The 17976-nt window shown below is 48.7% G+C and overlaps 1 protein-coding gene across 4 annotated transcripts in view; it reads left to right on the forward strand.

Moving 5' to 3' along the window:
- The first annotated feature begins 796 nt into the window (after positions 1–796).
- Positions 797–17976, forward strand: part of LOC108936582 (leucine-rich repeat-containing G-protein coupled receptor 5-like) — a 68097-nt gene continuing 50917 nt past the window's right edge. For 3 of the 4 annotated variants that reach the window (XM_029248823.1, XM_029248824.1, XM_029248825.1), the window contains exon 1: positions 797–1181. In XM_029248823.1, the coding sequence (XP_029104656.1) occupies positions 967–1181 (215 nt within the window). In that variant the 5' untranslated portion in view covers positions 797–966. Of the gene's footprint in view, positions 1182–16962; positions 16999–17976 lie in introns of those variants that run through there. The other variant, XM_018756041.2, reaches the window with a different exon arrangement.

Genomic DNA, 17976 nt, shown 5'->3' on the forward strand with positions numbered 1-17976 from the left:
ACTCACTACTTCCAATAGACAAACTTTTTAAAAAAAAAAAGAAAAAAAAAAAGAACGGACAAAGAGGTACCTGTTTGTGCAGAAAGGTTAAGCTTGTCCGCGCTCTTAAAAGAGCGTTTTTATGAGCGGGGCTGCGCCTCTTGCATCATCCCGAAGGCCGATAACATCTTATCTGCGATCTTTCGAGCTGATTTCGCTTTACAGTGCGCTGCACCGCGCGCTCATCATAACGCAATACTGTACCATGCGCACAATGCGGCCACTGTATACATCAGCGCGCGCTCATTCAATCTCTCCCAGTCAGTGCGCGCGCACGCGTCGCCCAGGGTGTACGCATCTCGGTAAAAACGCGATTTTGCCGCGGTGTCCCCGTCGCGCGGCTTCGCGAGCTCTTTCCAAGTTCTGCTCTACCGATCCACGTGAAACGAACTGCGGAACGACTTTTTTTTTTTGTTCTTTGTTATTTTTTTATTCACTGTTTCTCTTCTGTTGTTGTTTTTCAGTTCAGGTTGCACTTTTTTCGAAGCTTCGCGCGCGCGTTCTGTCCAGTACAGTAGAGTACAGTAACGCGCGCGCGCACAAACACGATCAGGTGAGTGAATCATTGACGGGAGCGCCCCCGGACCAGTCGCGTCGCTCCTGTGCGCGCTCCCCAGGCGCTGTTGACAACCCCCCCTCCGCCCTCAGCCGCCCTCCTTCTGCCCCCTCCACACACACACACACACACACACACACACAGACAGTGGGACGGGGGTTTCTTTCGATGGCGTTGAGTGACGTCACGGCGTGCGGACTGCAGGCAGGGCTGTTTAAAGCTGGAAGTCGCGGGATCTCGGGAGACACACACACACGAGACGAGTGCACGCGCTCGTCCTGCGCCGCACATCCGACGCGAGCGCGCGTGAGAGGACTCGTGGCACGGAGGAGCGAGAGGCCGCGGACGAGAGAGCCTGCAGGCGGACGGACATGGTGCGCCCCTGGGCCCTGTGCCTCACCTTGTTGGCGGCGGCGGCGGCGGCGGGAGCGGAGCGCGGCGGGAGCGCGCAGCTGGCAGCGCCGGGGCGCGCGGACTGTCCGTCGCGGTGTCGCTGTGAAGAGGACGGCGTGCTGCTCCGGGTCGACTGCTCGGACCTGGGACTCGCTGCCCTGCCGGCCAACCTCAGCGTGTTCACCTCCTACCTGTAAGTGTGACACTCTGACAGCGTCAGACAGCGCGGCGTTGTGGTCTCCGTAACACTAACACTGCAAGAGCGGTACCCCGCTGTGCCGCTGCCAGTGAGCGTGGGAATAGCGCACGTGCTCCAGCTTCACACTGCTGCGCACTGCACACCAGGCACGGTAAACTGGTGCTCCCGCTTTCTGCGCCTCTTGCCCTGTTTGTTTAACAGAGTAATGTTTGTTACAAATAAAAACACCTCAGAGAACCACTTGAAGATCCTTTGCACCCCCAAAGCTAACCTGGCTTTCTACTTTTTTTCATGCTCCTGCCTAACCCTAACCCTAAATTACTACTACCTAACCATAACCCTAACCCACACTGTCTGTCTGAACCGCTTGTCCCATACGGGGGTTGTGGGGAGCCGGAGCCTAACACGGGGCATAGGGGACACACCCAGGACGGGACGCCGGTGAATCACAAGGCACCCCAAGCGGGACTCGAACCCCAGACCCACTGGAGAGCAGGACCCGGTTCAACCCACTGCGCCACCGCACCCCTCTGTAACCCTAACCACTTGTTTGAAAATCCTTTGCACCTTCGAAAGCTGACCTTTTCACACTCCTTCCTAACCCTAACCCTAAATTACTCCTACCTAACCCTGTCTAACCGTAACTCTAACCCTAACTCCTACTAACCCTAACCTTTCAGTGACACCGACCTGTGCAATCGCAGAATTCACATGCTAGCGACACGCAGCACAAGATGATCCCAACACGTCATATGTGTCTCAGGAACATGCACGATAGGGCAGAAAAGCGCAAAGCAATGGAGCTGTGATGTTTGTGACACTTTGTTGTGCTCTTGACAGGTGTCCTCAGTACTCTACTGTGAAGAGCCTTGGAGTCCTGCTCTCTAAAAGAATTATTCCCCACTAATGTATTCTGTAGAACAGCAGTCGGAAATTACACAGACATAGAAAACATGTGCATAAATGCTTGTTTCCTATGTAATTTCCTATTGACGTTATTACAGGAATGATTGCTTTCACTGCTGATCCAGGCAGTATGACTTGGAGTAAGATTTTGGGTTGTTGAATGTGCACATTTCTCTGAAAATTAATTGCAGCGAGGAGTTATCTCATATTCGTTGTTGTTGTTGTCCTTCATGTAGCTCTGAGTTTTGTCTGGGGAAACTTGCAGTGATCGGTGAGCAAGCGTACGATGATTTGCCTGTTTATACAGCGCGGTACTGTATTCTTACTGGATAAATTCAGGGTAGGTGCCTTGATCAAGGCCACTGCAACAGGAGTGGGGATTCAACCCGTCACCTTCGGATTGCGAGGGAAGAGTTGTAACCGCTACGCCACCTGCTGTCCTTTTCCTGGAATCGCTGCGCAGGAAGTGTGCGGGGCAACGGGACCTGAATCAATGAGATGAGCAATGTCCCACCTGAGGGACACATCCCTAAAAAAAGCTGCAGAGGGAGTGGCTGCTTCTCGCTATCGAAGCATCACCTGTGGAAATTCAACAGGCTGCGTGAGAATTTCGCAGCACGCCAAAAATAGAGAACCGCTCACCCTCAGGGTTACTCTTGCCAGGCGCAGGAGCGGCCCGCGCGGTTGCGATCGCAGCTCGCGTGTTGTGTCCTGGGCTCACACGTCTGGCGGTGCCGTCATGACATCATTGATGCTATTGACAGATTGGTTCAGATCAAAGAAGGTTCCTCTGCTCTGTATTGTGTAATAGAGAAGAGCTGGGCTAGAACCGCAGGTCATGCGGAGGAGCTGCTGCGATGTTGCCGGTTCAGCTCTGTATGTGTGTGTTTCTTTCCTTCTCACCTCGTGCCACTTGATGTGTCCTGTGGTGGTGTTGGGGTGGGGGGCTGTACTGTGATCCCAAATGCACTCTTATTAAAAAAGTGACTACTGCTGTACTCGGTTAATATACTTCTGGAAATACTGCACTTCATTCAATACCCTGGTACGGTGCATACGGAGCAATGATGTCATGCACTTTTCTAAGGAACATAATGATGGACTGAGATAAAGTTGCCAAAAGACATTTCTTCTATTTTTTTTTTGTCTGCGTTTTCTCGCGACACGACTGAAGCTCGCTTCGAAGTCAGCCTCGCCGTGCGCTTCTGCAACAAATGGAATGGAAATGTAATATAAGGCATTAAGAAAAAAAAAATAAATGAAAATATCTGATTGGTTGCCAGAGGCGGCAGTGAAAATGTAGGGTAGTCGCCTTCACACGCTGCAAGTTTACTGTTGTACGTGTTTTAATTTCCACGTGGGGATGTTTCAAGCGCACTTCATTTTAATATGGATTTTTGATTGCACTATATTCGGGCGTGTCTCGCGCACACACAGTAAGTTTAGGGTGGCAACTAAAACAAACCTTTGTGGAATTTTTCATTTGTACAGGAATTCTCTCCCAGTATGAGGGGACACATTATTGCTCCTGCTTCTGTTCGTGGAAAGGGTGTATATTCCCACATCGATACCTTTCACTTTGTTTGCTGAGCTCTGTTGTAACCTTCCAGAAGAAGAGCGTGTACAAGGGTGATGGAAAGAAGCACTTTTTGTCATTAGAATAAACTGTTAAATTTGGCTTCCCCGCCCGTGCGCTTCATGCCGTACGTAACGTATGAAATACATGGTGCAAAATGAGTAACTAGTTGTACTGCACTGCTCCAAGCAGGAAGAAGTCACCCCCCCCCCCCACCCCATAAATAAGAGCGAATGAGTGAGGCTTTCGACGGAAGGTCTGCGACTGCAGCCTCTCAGTCGTCGCTTTCAATGCACACTTTCATTGAGGTGCCCCTTTTCCCTCATTGTTCCCTCGGCGCGGAGGCAATAATTAAATTAATATGCTAATGGATGTTTCTGACACGGCTTCCTCTGTCCTCGTGACAGACGGATTGACAGGGAAACCATAAGGCCAGGCATGGGGACACTATAGAGGGGCACTTGGGGTCCTTGCCATTGACAATGTGCCTCATTATTCGAGGAACGGGGGACAAAGGTTCGTTGGGAGGCGCCCGGGGTCCAGTGGCGAGCGTGTGCACGCACTGACCGGCCGGCCGGCCCCCTTAGCCCACCCAGGGTGGGGCAAAGCACCTGCGTGATAAATTTTACTCCATTTTGCCATCTTGAAAAACTCTTGTTCTTGTTGTTTGCTCACAGTCTTTGAGGCTTCTGAACTGTTACAGTTATTTATTTAGTTGATGCGTTCACCATGACATCTCACAGCTTTTAAAAGCGCTCCCATTTATGTAACTGGGTAAGTAAATTGATCAGTGGTGCTACAGGTGGACTTTGAAATTGGGTCCTTCAGTTGGAAGGCAGCTGCTTTAATCACTATGTTACCTGTTGCCCTGTTCTTATTTTTTTCAATCTCTACAACCGCTTGTCCTGAGCGGGGTCGCGGTGAGCCGGAGCCTTACCCGGCAACGCAGGGCGCAAGGCCGATGGGGGAGGGACGCACCCTGGACGGGACACCAGACCGGCTCGAACTCCAGGCCCACCACACAACAGGCACAGGCCAAACTCACTGTGCCACCACCCCCCTATTATTATTATTATTATCATCATTATTATTATTCCTATTATAGTGGGACGTGGTGGCGCAGCAGGTTTGGCTGGGGACTGCTCTCTGGTGACTCTGGGGTTCGAGTCCCATTTGGGGTGCCTTATGACAGACTGGCAGCCCATCCTGGGTGCGTCCTCTTCCCCTCCAGCCTTGTGCCCTTTGTTGCTGGGTTAGGCTCCGGCTTGCCGTGACCCTGCTTGGGGCAAGTGGTTTCAGACAGCGTGTATTATTATTATTATTATTATTATTATTATTATTATTATTATTATTAGGGGGTGCGGTGGCGCAGCGGGTTTGGCCTGGTCCTGCTCTCTGGTGGGTCTGGGGTTCAAGTTCCGCTTGGGGTGCCCTGTGACGGGCTGGCGTCCACACCTGGGTGCGTCCCCTTCCCGTCTAGCCTTGTGCCCTTTGTCGCCGGGCTAGGCTCAGGTTTGCCACCATCCTGTACGGGACAAGTGGCTTCAGCCTGTGTGTGTTGTTATTATTGAGTTCAGCATACAGTGCAAGATACACTATATGTACACCTTCCATCATACAGAGCAGTGTAACATGATGGGCACCTCTGGTTGTGTAGTGGTTAGGGCTGCTGCCTTTGCACCCAAAGGTCTCGGGTTCAAATCTCCCCTTCAGTTGTAGTACCACTAAGCATGGTGCTTGCTCTAAAGTCCCCCGGTGTATAAATGGGTGAATAATTATAAGCTGCTTTGGAGAAACGCATCATGTCAACGAATAAATATAGCACACATACACAAGGGGTGATTCAGATTTATTTTCAGTTTGAAATAGAAATATTTTTTTACACGTCTAGTTGATGGAGTGTCCTGGAAAGGTGTTAGAAAATATACAAACGCACACATACAAACGCACCGTTGTGATGTTTGCAAATATGAAGGGGTGCTACAGTCCGGTAGTCACCAGAATCGGGGTTTCAACAGACATGTCACACACTAGGCAGTTTTTTTCTTCATGCGATTCTCACCTTCTCTTGCTCTATGTCACACCTTCTCTGCTTGGGATTTGGCCAAAATGTCTACGACGCTTTGCCAAAAAAACCCGGAGGGACATTAAATGCACCAGGCAACATCACAAGTGGATGTATTTGACAAAAATTGGAAACAGACACCTTTGTTAATGACAATATGGGGGATGGAGGAGGGCTGCTGCTGTCACACCCCTGACAGCAGGCCTGAAAAAGCACGTTTTTAAAAATAAGAGCAGCAGGATAGCGACGTGCGCCGGGACCCGGAAACGTTACGTGGAAGGTACGGCGGCTGCTGGGTTTCTGGGGAGTCACGCATGCAGCTGTTTAAATCTCAGAGCTGCGGCGAATAGGTGCCCGTTTCAGTCCCTGTCTGTCTGGCCACGTGGGCTCCTTTTCCTTTCTCGCACCTTCATGCGTTTGTGTGGCCAGGTGATGCGAAGTCTAGGATTAAGGGCAGCGCTTCCGCAGCTGTCGAGCACCCTTCTCACCCTCTCATTCTGACAGTCCGTGCGCACGATACACTGGTTCCCCTGCAGCGTTTCACTCACTTTCATCAAGCGCTTGGAATGGTCAGGGTCCTGGTGGACCTGAACCTATCCTGGAAGTACTGTGTTTTTCCAGGTGTGTGCACAGCTCAGAGCATCAGATCCTAGAACCTTTCTGGGTGGAGACCCTGAATACACTCTTGTCCTGGCGACTGGAAATGCGGCTACACGCAGAATCACACACACACTGTCCACAGCCGCTTGACCCGGCAGCAACACGGCGCAAGAGTGGAGGGGGAGGGGATGCAGCCCGGATGGGATTCCGTCCGGCGAAAGGCACCCCGAGCAGGACTCGAACCCCAGTCCCACCGCACCCCCCTACATGCAGAATTAATGATCATAACCGCCATTTTTCATTTGTTACCTTTCTTCCTACAGAATTGGAATCCAGCTGGCGAACTCAAGTGCAGGTGCTTCTTTATTCAAAAGGAGAGGCAAGCAAATGGTCAGGGACAGGCAGGGGTCAGTCGATCTACAAACATTGTTACAGGGGGTGGGCAGAGGCAAAAACCAGGAGGACGGATGCAGAGGGTCTAGATGCCAAACGAGAGAAGCGCAAGGGCGAGGAAAGGGACATGATCGTGGAGCGCTGCCGTTCGCTCTGATGAGGTTCCACACTCGGGAGCGTCCGGGTTGCCTTTTTATCCCTTGCCCTCCTGATCAGCTGCAGGGATCGTGAAAATGAATGACAGTTGGGCAGGTGACTGGGGGACGTGACAGTTGTAATTATAACCAGTTACCAGAGCAGTGATTTTCAAATAGTTTTTAACTAGACTAAATTAAAATTGATCTGAAAAGGCTTTATTATACACTAATAACATTTTTTAGAAGTCACTTGCTGGTGATGCTTCATGTTCATTTGGAATGTGCAGATGGAGGATATTTGTGCCTTACGTTGTGCTTCGTCTATAAAACTCGAATCCTGTGCAGACAGCTTCCTTCGTGGACCCCAACAGATGTATATAATGTATTTAATGTACATTACATTATAAACTACGTTATACATTTACGTTACATTGACATCTTGGAGGAGAGGGCTTGGTGGGTTTCGCCACGTGCTGCTCTGTGATGGGTCTGGGGTTTGACTCCTGCTTGGGGTGCATTGCGGTGGTCCCCTACCCCTCTAGCCTTGCCCCCTGTGTCGCCGGGCTTGGCTCCGGTTTGCCCCGACCCTGCTCGGGACAAGGGGTTGTAGACATTGTGTGTGTGTGCATCTTAGATTTTGCCAATTTTTTTTTTTTTTCCCGCGTAACACAGAAAATGCAATCGTCAGCACAGATCAGGTCAGTCTTCTAATAAAACGCTCATTCATTTTTTTGCCCTACATTTCTTATTCGTGCTTCCTGAATAATTGCACAACACATTTTGAAGCAATTCATTGCATCAGCATATAAGGAATCCTGCGAAAAGGAAACTTTTGGTACGTCGCATTCGTTGGTTCATTTATGTACCATCTGTGTTTTTTAACATTCATTTTCACAATACATTTTGGCTTCATCTGAGTATTTGAATGCTCAGTTTCAGCAGTTGAAAAATAAAAACTCAGATGAGCTTCTCAGAAAAATGCCAAAATGCTACATAAAAACTGACCTGCACAAAAACTATTATATCCCAAAATCAAATATCATTTCCCGCAAGGTAAAATTAACAGCCTTCGTTACATTTATTCATTTAGCCCATGGTTTCTCTTCCGAGCAATTACGCTGATTTACCCATTTATACAGCTGGGCAGTATGTAGTGGAACAAATTAAGATGAGTACCTTGATCCAAGGTACTACAGCAGGAGGTGGGATTCGACCCTGCAACCTGCAAGTGGAAAGCAGCACCTCTAGCCACTACGCTGCTCTCTGCGCCAGTTTAGTACTGACAATAATCTGTTTACTGAACTGTGAGAGTCCTTGGCGTTTTCGACGAACCCAAGCGACAGCTAGCAGATCGAACGTGTGGAACCCTGAGAAATTCTTCAAAGCTGCGCTGAGATGTTGCAAAGGAAAACCACTCGACGCAACTCAGCCCATAGTGGTCGCTGGTGTGGGGCACAGCATCGCTGCAGAACCAGCCTGTGACCATACACGGTGTCAGGAATGCTCAACCCAGAGAAGTCTTCCAGAAAGAGCCGGAAGGCCCTTCCTCCTGTTTGTCTTCATTATGGGGACATCTCCGACCTGTCAGCTCCCCTTTTGGAAGAAGTGAGCCTCTGTGATGAATGGTCGCCGGCGACCTTTAAGAGCCGCCAGCCGTCCACCTGGTCCGCTCCCTCTCCATCTGCGAAGCGTCTCGAAGACAGCGGCCCGGACGTCACAGGTGACTTTGTTCTCCCTGCGGACCCATTAACGCTCGCTTAATGGTAGGGTGACGTTAGCCGGGGCAACTCGGTTTGTTTTACGGCGTGGATGCCTCCGCAGGTTGCCTTAGAAGTGCCTTCAATTAATTAACATTGAGGCAGCGGGCTGGGCTTCTTTCCTGGTCTTTTTTGGCAGGATTAATGGCCTTGGCATGGGCTGAACAAGCGGCAGCAGAGCCTCTCGCTGGGAAAGTCGACAGGCCGCACTAATTCCCAGCACTCCCAGCTTTGTTTTGAGCTCTCGAGTGTTTACCGCGGACTAAAGGTGACGGTGTAGTTAGTGGCCGCAAAACGGTCTTTGTGAAAGAAATCCGACCGCAAACTTCAGCCATATAAATCGGCCTCCTGTCACGGGACGGTTGTCGACGTGACGCCCGTCGAATACGTTCCTCGAACTGAGGGTGAACTCGAAGGAATCGGCTGCTCCGTTTGATCCGAAACGCTTCCCTCTCCTGAAGGGCGGTAAAAGGATGTGTTCCGGTCACTTGGTGGAGGCAAGCGCACGGGCGTCCGCAATAGCCATTCATCTACTGGAAATAGTCGGGAAAGACCAATATTGGGAGAGACCGATGGCGATCCACGGACGAAACGGTGCTCTCTCTCATCTGCTACACTTAACTCCATTAGCAGGCCTTGATCAGAGGCTTTTGAAGCACATAAATTAGCATTGCAAGGTTTGTTTGTCCCTTTATTAGATTTATTTGGTTGCGGTGGCCGTGGCGAGCGATGCCTTCCTGCTGAAAGGAGGATGTGGCGAGCCTTTTTTTGTCTGGGGGGCTGGTGGGGAGCTGATTCATTGCCTTCTTCAATCCCACCTCCTCCACCTCCCCCTTTCCCCCCACCACCCACGCCCAGCCGCCCCGCCGAACGGGCTTGTGAAAAGTCAGCCGGGTCCTGCCCGCGTCAATAAAAGGAGGGCTCAATAGCTGTTTTGTATGGCCTGTGCAAGTGAAAGAAGGCAACCATTTTACTTTCCCATGGCCAGCTGCAGAAGCCAGCCGTGATTTACAGGCCCTGCGTCAGAATGGATGGATACGGACGGAAAAAAGTCCCCCGACGCACAGTTTTCTCATGCCCTCAATGTATGGCAGCTCTCTCCGCTTTCGTTATACTGCGGTGCGGCACTCAGGGCGGCGATCTTATCTCCCCTACGTGCCCTTGGCCTGTGTCGCCATTGTTTTTTGTCAAGCGGCACCGTTTCCCCACCACCTGTTGACCGACACAATCTACACAATGTGCTTTACATGCCTGTAAAATTTCCCATCGGCCCTCACCGGGCCCGTGGACGGAGTTTAAAAGCAAGCCGGTCGTGGCGCTGCTCGAGGACGCGTTGTTTCGCATCCGTTGTTGCGGAGAAAAGGACGACGGAAATTAAAAGGACGACGTCGTTGAAATGTTAGACTAACGCGTCTAACAAAACCGATAAGTTTTATAAAATGCTACAGTTTGAACAGAAATGTCCAGCTTTTATTGGTTTTCTGTAGTCATGCCATTCATGTCATTTGCTAATATGTAACAGGAACATCCATGATATTCAGATGGAATCCAGGTCTCTTGAGTCTATATTTCTGTCTTGACCGCTGTTTAGCACACTTTTAGCGAGTGCTTAATGATACGTGTGTGTGTGTGTGAGAGAGAGAGAGAGCGAGAAGTGTCCAGATCATGTATTAAACCCCCCCCCCCCCCCCGTTACCTACAGCCACACCCTTTATGAGCACCTTAGTTGCACCCTCCACTGCTGATCCCACACAGTTCGTACGCTGCCTGCAGAACTGCATTTTTGCCCTTCGCAGCAGAAGAATAAAGGCACCATTTAACACTGGGTCACACTGCACTTTGTTGCCTTCAGAAGAAATCAATTAAAGGAAATATGTAAATGCGGATGTTTCAAGGAGCGCTCCCTGAGGAACGCCAGCCCCCCCTCACCACAATGGCTCAACTAAAGGGCTCCGGTGTCTCTCTGAGGACCATTGTCTCCTCGCTCAGCCTCGGCTGGAAGCAAAGTGCGCCGAGACCGTGGGAAATACCTACGTATTTGACACAGCCCCCTCTTTCCTACAGAGGCAGAGGCCCATTTTAATGTCGCGTTCGAATGAGCCATGGTGCGCCCGATTTGCTTTGATGTGGACGATAAACTAATTTTACTATAGCGCGGGATAAAGTAATTAGCAGTCTAATGCTTTCATGTTGCCTAAATAGGCCATAGAAAAGGACAGCGGAGCCGAGAAAGAAAGTGACGGCTCTGAAAACGTCTTTAGCGCATCGGAGTATTGTTCGGCTGAAACGGTTGGGGCTCGCTGGGGGGAGGATTAAAAAAGGATGGGTAATTTATTTTTTCTTTTGCTCCCGCAAGTTTCTTTTAAAGACAAAGGCGGCGAATTAAAGAGCGACTGGTGGAATACCATCTCGCACCAGGTGGTGTAAAGTACTGCAGAGTGCACTTTACAGTAGGGAAGAAGCATTTGCAGGGACGTACATTGGCGTACAGCCTGCTGTGATCCACTTGGCCTTTTGTGGGTCCATTCGAAATGCCGCATTGATTTTCCTCATTTCACATGAGAAATGGTGTGACGATAAATACCGAGAAGGGCGTGCTGGAATTAAAATGACAGTTTGATATTGAAATGTCATTAAAAGGATTTACATTCTTGATGATTCCTTTCTTGTTAGACGAGAACAGACATCTGGGCTTGTGTCTGTTTTTGAATTCGGTTTAGGTCACGTTTTTTAAAAATTTTAAGCAATTTTAATTCTTACAGAATTCTTTTCAGTTTGATTTATGTTTTAAATGCGAAACGTTTTGTGGAGGATGTTATTGTTTAAGTTTTATATTTTATGTTCTATGGAAGATGTAGCTGTTGATGATGTATAGGCATAGACATCTGCATGGAATGTTTTGAGTTCATATACAATGAATTCCACTAATGAACAGTGTAAATCCATCCAATTAAAATAAAAGGAAATAATGAGCAAAATGATACTTGAGAATGAAGTAATGGATGTGAAATTTCACAAATTTGGAACTTTGATCCCTATACAGTAAATTGGCAGAGAAGCCCGATTGCTCCTTTCCTTGATTTGCACTTTTGTCATGTACAGTATTGTTTATGTTTAACGGTTCCTCTGGGCCCTGGCGAAGGACACCGAAGCAGAACGTCCAGGAAGAGCAAGTTCCAACTCTGCCATGGAATCCTTGGGATTTCCATAGGAAATACTATGGATTCCTGGGATTCATGCAAAGCAAATGGGCTAACTGGCACCGAGGTCCAGGGTCTGGAGCAAAGGGGACCTTTGTGGGGGTTGTGGGCGGAGCCTATGTAGAGGGGTAGGTTCATCCCGCTAGTGACCCCGCACCCTTTCGTCACCCAAAAGCCCCAGCTTTACACCACACACGGCAGTTGGAACCACACGGATCCTACTGGGGTTGGAGCCTAAGCCCTGAGAACGAGTAAAAACACAATCGCAACACGGTGAAACTGTTTCGTTGCCAACTGAAATTCCAGCCGGGTTGTCATCGCCCCCCGTCATTATGGAGAAATATCCGACTTTAAAGAGGGGCATTTATCATGGCTCATATTATAAACGTCTCATTCTTTCTTCCAGAGAGACTTCGGGAAGAGGATAATTGCCTGTTATTTTAACATTTACTGCAATTCCACTGACACGTAAACGTGTGACCCCCCCCCCATTTTCGGATAATGAATTAACGGTCTGAGTGATGAGAGTTGTCCGCGAGCGTTAATTTAGGGAATTTGTTCTGCGCACTTGCCATCCTTCTGCAAAACATCCGTGCCGCTAACGAAAGCACTGTGAAGATGTGACAAACAAGCGTTCTCGCTCTTTGGAGGGAAACCAGAATGACTTTTTTCATTAATTTCCAGCACTTTTTTCCAGAAAGGTAAAAAAGGGAAAGAAGGAAAAACTGACTTGATAAACAGCCTTCATTCTGCACTGCTAAACCAAAGAAAGTGTGTGTGTGTGTGTGTGTGTGTGTGTATAATTAGTGAAGGCACATGGGATGCTGGCAGAGCAGCACTTGGCCAGATGTTCACAGCAATAAGACGCTACAGGTGTTCCACACAGCGTGCTCCATGAACAGGTGGGAATAAGTAACTCGGTTTAAATGCAGCCCACGTGTTGTATCTCGGCCGCATTTCGACCCAGAGATGTCATTGGACCGGTCGGAGGTTTCTCGCATTTGTCATTGCATTTTTCTAGCAATAAAGTAGAACTATGAACACCATGGTGCCATTGAAACACAAACTGTTTTCGAGGAGGCAAAAGATCTGTCTGGCTTTTGCACGGTTAACACCTCTCCGTTGGGTAATGTTTCCATTTCTACCTTTTTTGTCTGGTTAATTTGGAGTTTAGGCTTTTTCTTTTCTTTTTTTTTTCTCAACATTATCCCCAATAAAGCCCCTTGTAAAGGATTCCTGTGGTGGGGATTTGTAAAAGCTGAGCTGGGGCAGAATGTGGCGCACGACCAACTGACAGCACATTGCTAAAGCACTGCTGGAACGTGCTTACAGGTTTGGGGCATGTGACCGGGACCCTTGAACAGATGGTGGGCTAACAGAGGAAACGTTGGTTTGCCTAGATGCCATCAGTGTGGAACAAGTTTGTCGCAGCCAGGCAGCTTCATGCTTAGGGAACTGCACCTGGAGCTCTCTTTGAGTCTCTGGTGTCCTGCTTTCGGCCAGAGGGTGGTGCAGTGGTTGGAGCCATTGCCTTTCACTTGAGCGATCTTGTTCAGTACCCCTGGTCTAGGTACCTACCTTGATTTACGCCAGTAAATGCTTTATGTCATGCTGTACAAACGGGTAAATCACTGTAAATAGCTTAGTGTCCAAGCCCGCCCTGTCAGTTGCTTTGCTTTCTGCAATGTGATCTACTCATAGAAATGAGTAGAATTTTGGGTCTTTTGTACAAATTCATTTTAAGCAAATTATAGCTATTTTTAAATGATGTTAAAACGTTTTTTTAAGCTATTGCTTTAAATGGTGATATTCCCTGCCCTATCCTATTCCCAACTCTACTGTGCTTTAGGCAACAAGAATGCGAAGACATATTCGGTGTCCAAACCTTTTATTAGTTTCTAATTTGTAAAATAATGGCTGTGGCTTTAAATCTAACTTCACACTCTTTTTCCCTTTCGCTTTATGTTGTTCTCTGTAGTTTAAAAAAAAAAAAAGTGTTACATTAAAAGCCTGCAGGAACTGAGAAATTCTCCCAGCCAAACAGCATTTTGCTAGAAACAACGATGTACCCATGATGGAGTGGTCGAGGCCTCCCGCACGAATGTGGTGAACGTGACAAAAGTTCCGCTAAAGCGATGTGCGGCTCCGTGTGACACTGCCTGACCTCCGTTCTGCTGAAAGGTGACAGAGAAGGCCAGGGTGATAAATGAAGGAACGTTTTCTGGGGGGGCCCATGGGGTAGGGTGGCGGGAATGGGCGGCGTGGGGGCTCCGCTTTGATTCGCGTGCAAGGCAGCATAAGCCAGTGCCTTGGGCCTGGATGACAGCGCCTGGTACAAAAAGCCTCATTCAAGGCGCTGTGCGCAACAGGCTCATGTCACCCAGGGGCAGAGCCCTTTTGGAATCTGGAAGCCAAGTCAGATGCACCAGGTCCAAACAGGCTAAATAGGCTTTGTTTTATATTAATTAGAGTAGCTCAGTAGTGCACAAATGCGTTTGGTCGGAGCTCATTTCTCTGCACGGCCCTCCTGTGTGACGTGCGCGTGTGAAACGAGCACCGACGTGTTCTGCTGTAACGTCCCGACATGGGCAGAAAGCGCAACGATCTCAGCTGCACAGTGTGTACTGTATACATAGTGTATATATGCATACATGGCGTATATAAAGCACATGGGTGACAGAAGAAGAGAGACGCACAAAGGGTTCTGACAGTAAATGGAACTGTGGTGTGAACAGAGGTACAACGAGAGGATCACGAAGGACTGGTGTAGACGGGACAGGAGCTCGGGAGTGGAGCGCTAACTGGAGGAACAGGCCGGTGAACAGGAATCGCTAGAGAAAGAGCCGATCAAGAACCTGCAAATAAGCGATGTGTCTTTACTGCCTTTCCCTGGGCTGCGCGCTGGTGGCGAGGGTTATTGGAACAGGTCGCTGCGTTGGGTTTCTCATATGGACCACACGTGGTGCCTCTGATGAGCATCGGGGATTTCGCTCCCTGGGCTCGTGACATACTCTACCTTTTACCAGGTTATTGTTTTCCAATATTCCACCCCAAACGTGTGAGCAGGAACACCGCAACACATTTCAACTTCTGCAGTAAAGGCCAGGCTTTTTGGCTATTTACACATCCTACAACTGACGCAGTCTCTGAAATTCGAGGAAATTTTTGGGCTTTCCATGACATTTATTTGTCTATCTATGCCCAGTCTTCCCTTTGCTCTCCTTTATCCACAGAAATAGGTCTGAACATGTTAAAATGGACATTTAGAATTCCGTTTATTAAAACTACAGCAAATATTTTCAATTAGATTCGAGTCCAAGGCCAAAATCTGGGGAGTACCACTTGTCCTCACAAGTATGAATTATAACAACATTAGTTATAAACAGTATTATTGTGTTAGTCGGAAATATTTCCTGAAACACGTTACTTGTGAAGTGCCAACTCGGGAAAGGTTCGTACAAGACCAGTAAAGAGTAGTGTTCAGCAGCTCTTCCCCCTGCTTCACCAAACGCAAACTCAACTTTCTTCTGATTGCCTTAACTCAGACCCCCATGATTTCCATGGCGGTGGCCTAGGTGAGAGGATAGGGAAGAAAAATCAGGAGCTTCCCCATGGGGAGGAACTAAACCAGGGGGTGTGGCCTCACTGGGGGAGGATCTACATCAGGGGGAGGAGCAGTAGTGTCAAGAGGAACAGATCCATTGGAGTAATGGCTCTGGAAGGTGGACTTTCAGTTTTCTGAAATGAATGTTGTAATGGTCACAACATCTGAAGACGTTTAACACACGTTTAACACGCTATCCCTTTATATGTGCTACTGAGGTGTGTCTTGCAATGATCATACGTGGAAAGCGCTCCCAGAATTTGTTCCAACTGCCAGTTTATATTAGTTGCATATTTATTCTAAAAGTTAAGCAGTTTTGTCTCAGTTGCTGACATATGGGTACACAAGTCTGCAGTGAGCCCAAATGCACACTCACGTTCCACCTAACTGCATGTACCTGGTACCCTGATACATTAACAGGAAAGCCTTGCTGAGATAAAAAAGGTATTTGTCTGTGGCAAATTGGGGAGAGATAAAAAGTTCAGTTGGCATAAGTGGTCATGTCCATGGCGGCATAATTACAGGGCACGCGGAGGCGGCGGGGGGTTGGGGCTTTCTAAGCTGAAGAGCCACCTGACAGGCAGAGGGGGCTGTGTGTGATGCTTTCTCAGTGCTGCCATTGAGAGGCTCCCAGACCCAGTTCTCTGTTCTCCTGCCAGCAGCTCATGTACCTTCATCTTCACCCCCCCTACACACTCCATCGGTACCACCACTTTGCCGCCCTGTCTTTTTAAGTTGGCTACAGAAATTCTGAAGATGTCAACTTAAGTACCTTGTTTAAAGCCTGGCTGCAAGCTGCAAGACGCCACGCCGTGACCGATAGCTGAGGATGGAGGCGGGGTGTGTCGAGGCTTCCATATCCGCCCCCCCCCCGGATGTCTTGGCCTGCCAGGATTTTGTGCCAACGTGTCCGCAGCGACGGACCCCGAACGCCCCTCCTCAGATGCCTGTGTACACAAGGTGAATACTAACACTCTCCTGGCTCCATAAGGCTTTCAGTCCATGTCTTTCTCTCCAGCGTAACGAAGGATGTGGAGTGGCCTGGGGTGGCCTGGGGTGGGCCAGAGGGCCGTGAGGAGCCCTTGGCTCTCATACTTGCTGATTAATGAGCTACTTCAGGGCTCGGACCCGGGACTCTCAGCAGAAACCGTTTTCCATGCTTTCAGCGTGTTGACATATGTCATTTAACCATTCAAGGGGCCTCGGTATGTCGCTGGAAGGGTCTTGGAGTGAAAGGCGGGCCGCAAGTTAGAAAGATCTCCACGGTAGCCCCTGCACCCAGCCCACCCACGCCACCCCCCCAGCTATTCATTTATTCGCGGCCCTGTCTTCGGGCAGTTGCCTGCGAGGGGGGACTTGTGAAACGCGTGGCTATAGAAAGGGCTGAGGGTTAGGCCCCTCTTCTCTTTGCGAGGAGAACCTTGAATGCGGCAGAATGTGCCAATCTCGCTTTGTTCCCGGGAGCCGAGAACTAAGCACAACTGTTTCAAGGAGACGCCCCCACACACACACACATTCTGGAACGGTACATCTGTGGCCACACACTAATGGACTTTGAATATAGCAACTCAAAGTGAGTTTCTTTTTCTTTTCTCTTTTTTATTTTTTTTTAACATGAGCTCTGTTTTTACTAACTAGAGTCCAGAAATGGCTTCATTTCATTAACAAACTCTTTTAAGCAAGTACTAAAGAGGTAGGCCGAGACAATTAAGGATTTGCATCGTAAGAAAAACAAACCCAAATTTAATTACGAAATTCCTAAGGAACGGGACTGTTAGGGGAAAAAAGTGTTTTTACAGCTGCTGGAAACCGCGGTCCTGAAAGAAAGCAGGCTGGGATAAAAAAATGTAACCGTTCAGTAGCACGAGTCTGGAGGCGGCCTCTTCAAACGAAAGGGGCCTCGTTCATTTTCTGTTTTTCAGGTAGCCCCCTCCTCGCCTCCACTCCGCTGTGACAAAGGCCTGACAGCTCACCAATGGACCACTGGAGGAGGTGTGCTATGGTGGCATCGCCAAACCAGTCCGTTCATGAAGCACGTTGTCTCAGAACAATGAGTCCATGGTCATACGAACCAAGGGGTAGGAACAGTTAAATGAAGACCACCCTTGCTTTTTGTAGGCATTATTATTTTTTGTTTTATCATGAGTAAGACTTTAAACGTTTACATTGATTTCCATGCAGTCGTGCAATCTGCAGTCACGCAAATACTCTCCCGTGGGAAGGTGATGCATAAGGATGTTTATTTTTCAGTCTTTACGGTTACTATCGTCGAATACTCAACAAACAAGAACTGATCAGTTTATCTGAAGGAGGTGTGTTGGAATTGTTGATGCTAGGCATCTCAAGTCCAACCTCCAGCACCACCTCCTCATGGCGTTAATGTCCTTTGATGATTTGGGAGGAATATGCGTTGGTCCCGGTTTGCAGGAGTAAAAATTAGAGAAACAGCAGGACATATATACACCTCCTTTAGACACCCCACATCTACTATTGTGAGTGCAGACCATTGGAAGAGTGGTTTCTTCAGGAACCTTGGATCCAGACCCAACTT

The sequence above is a fragment of the Scleropages formosus genome, chromosome 24 (genome assembly GCF_900964775.1).
Source record: "Scleropages formosus chromosome 24, fSclFor1.1, whole genome shotgun sequence".
In the NCBI taxonomy this organism is placed as follows: Eukaryota; Metazoa; Chordata; class Actinopteri; order Osteoglossiformes; family Osteoglossidae; genus Scleropages; species Scleropages formosus.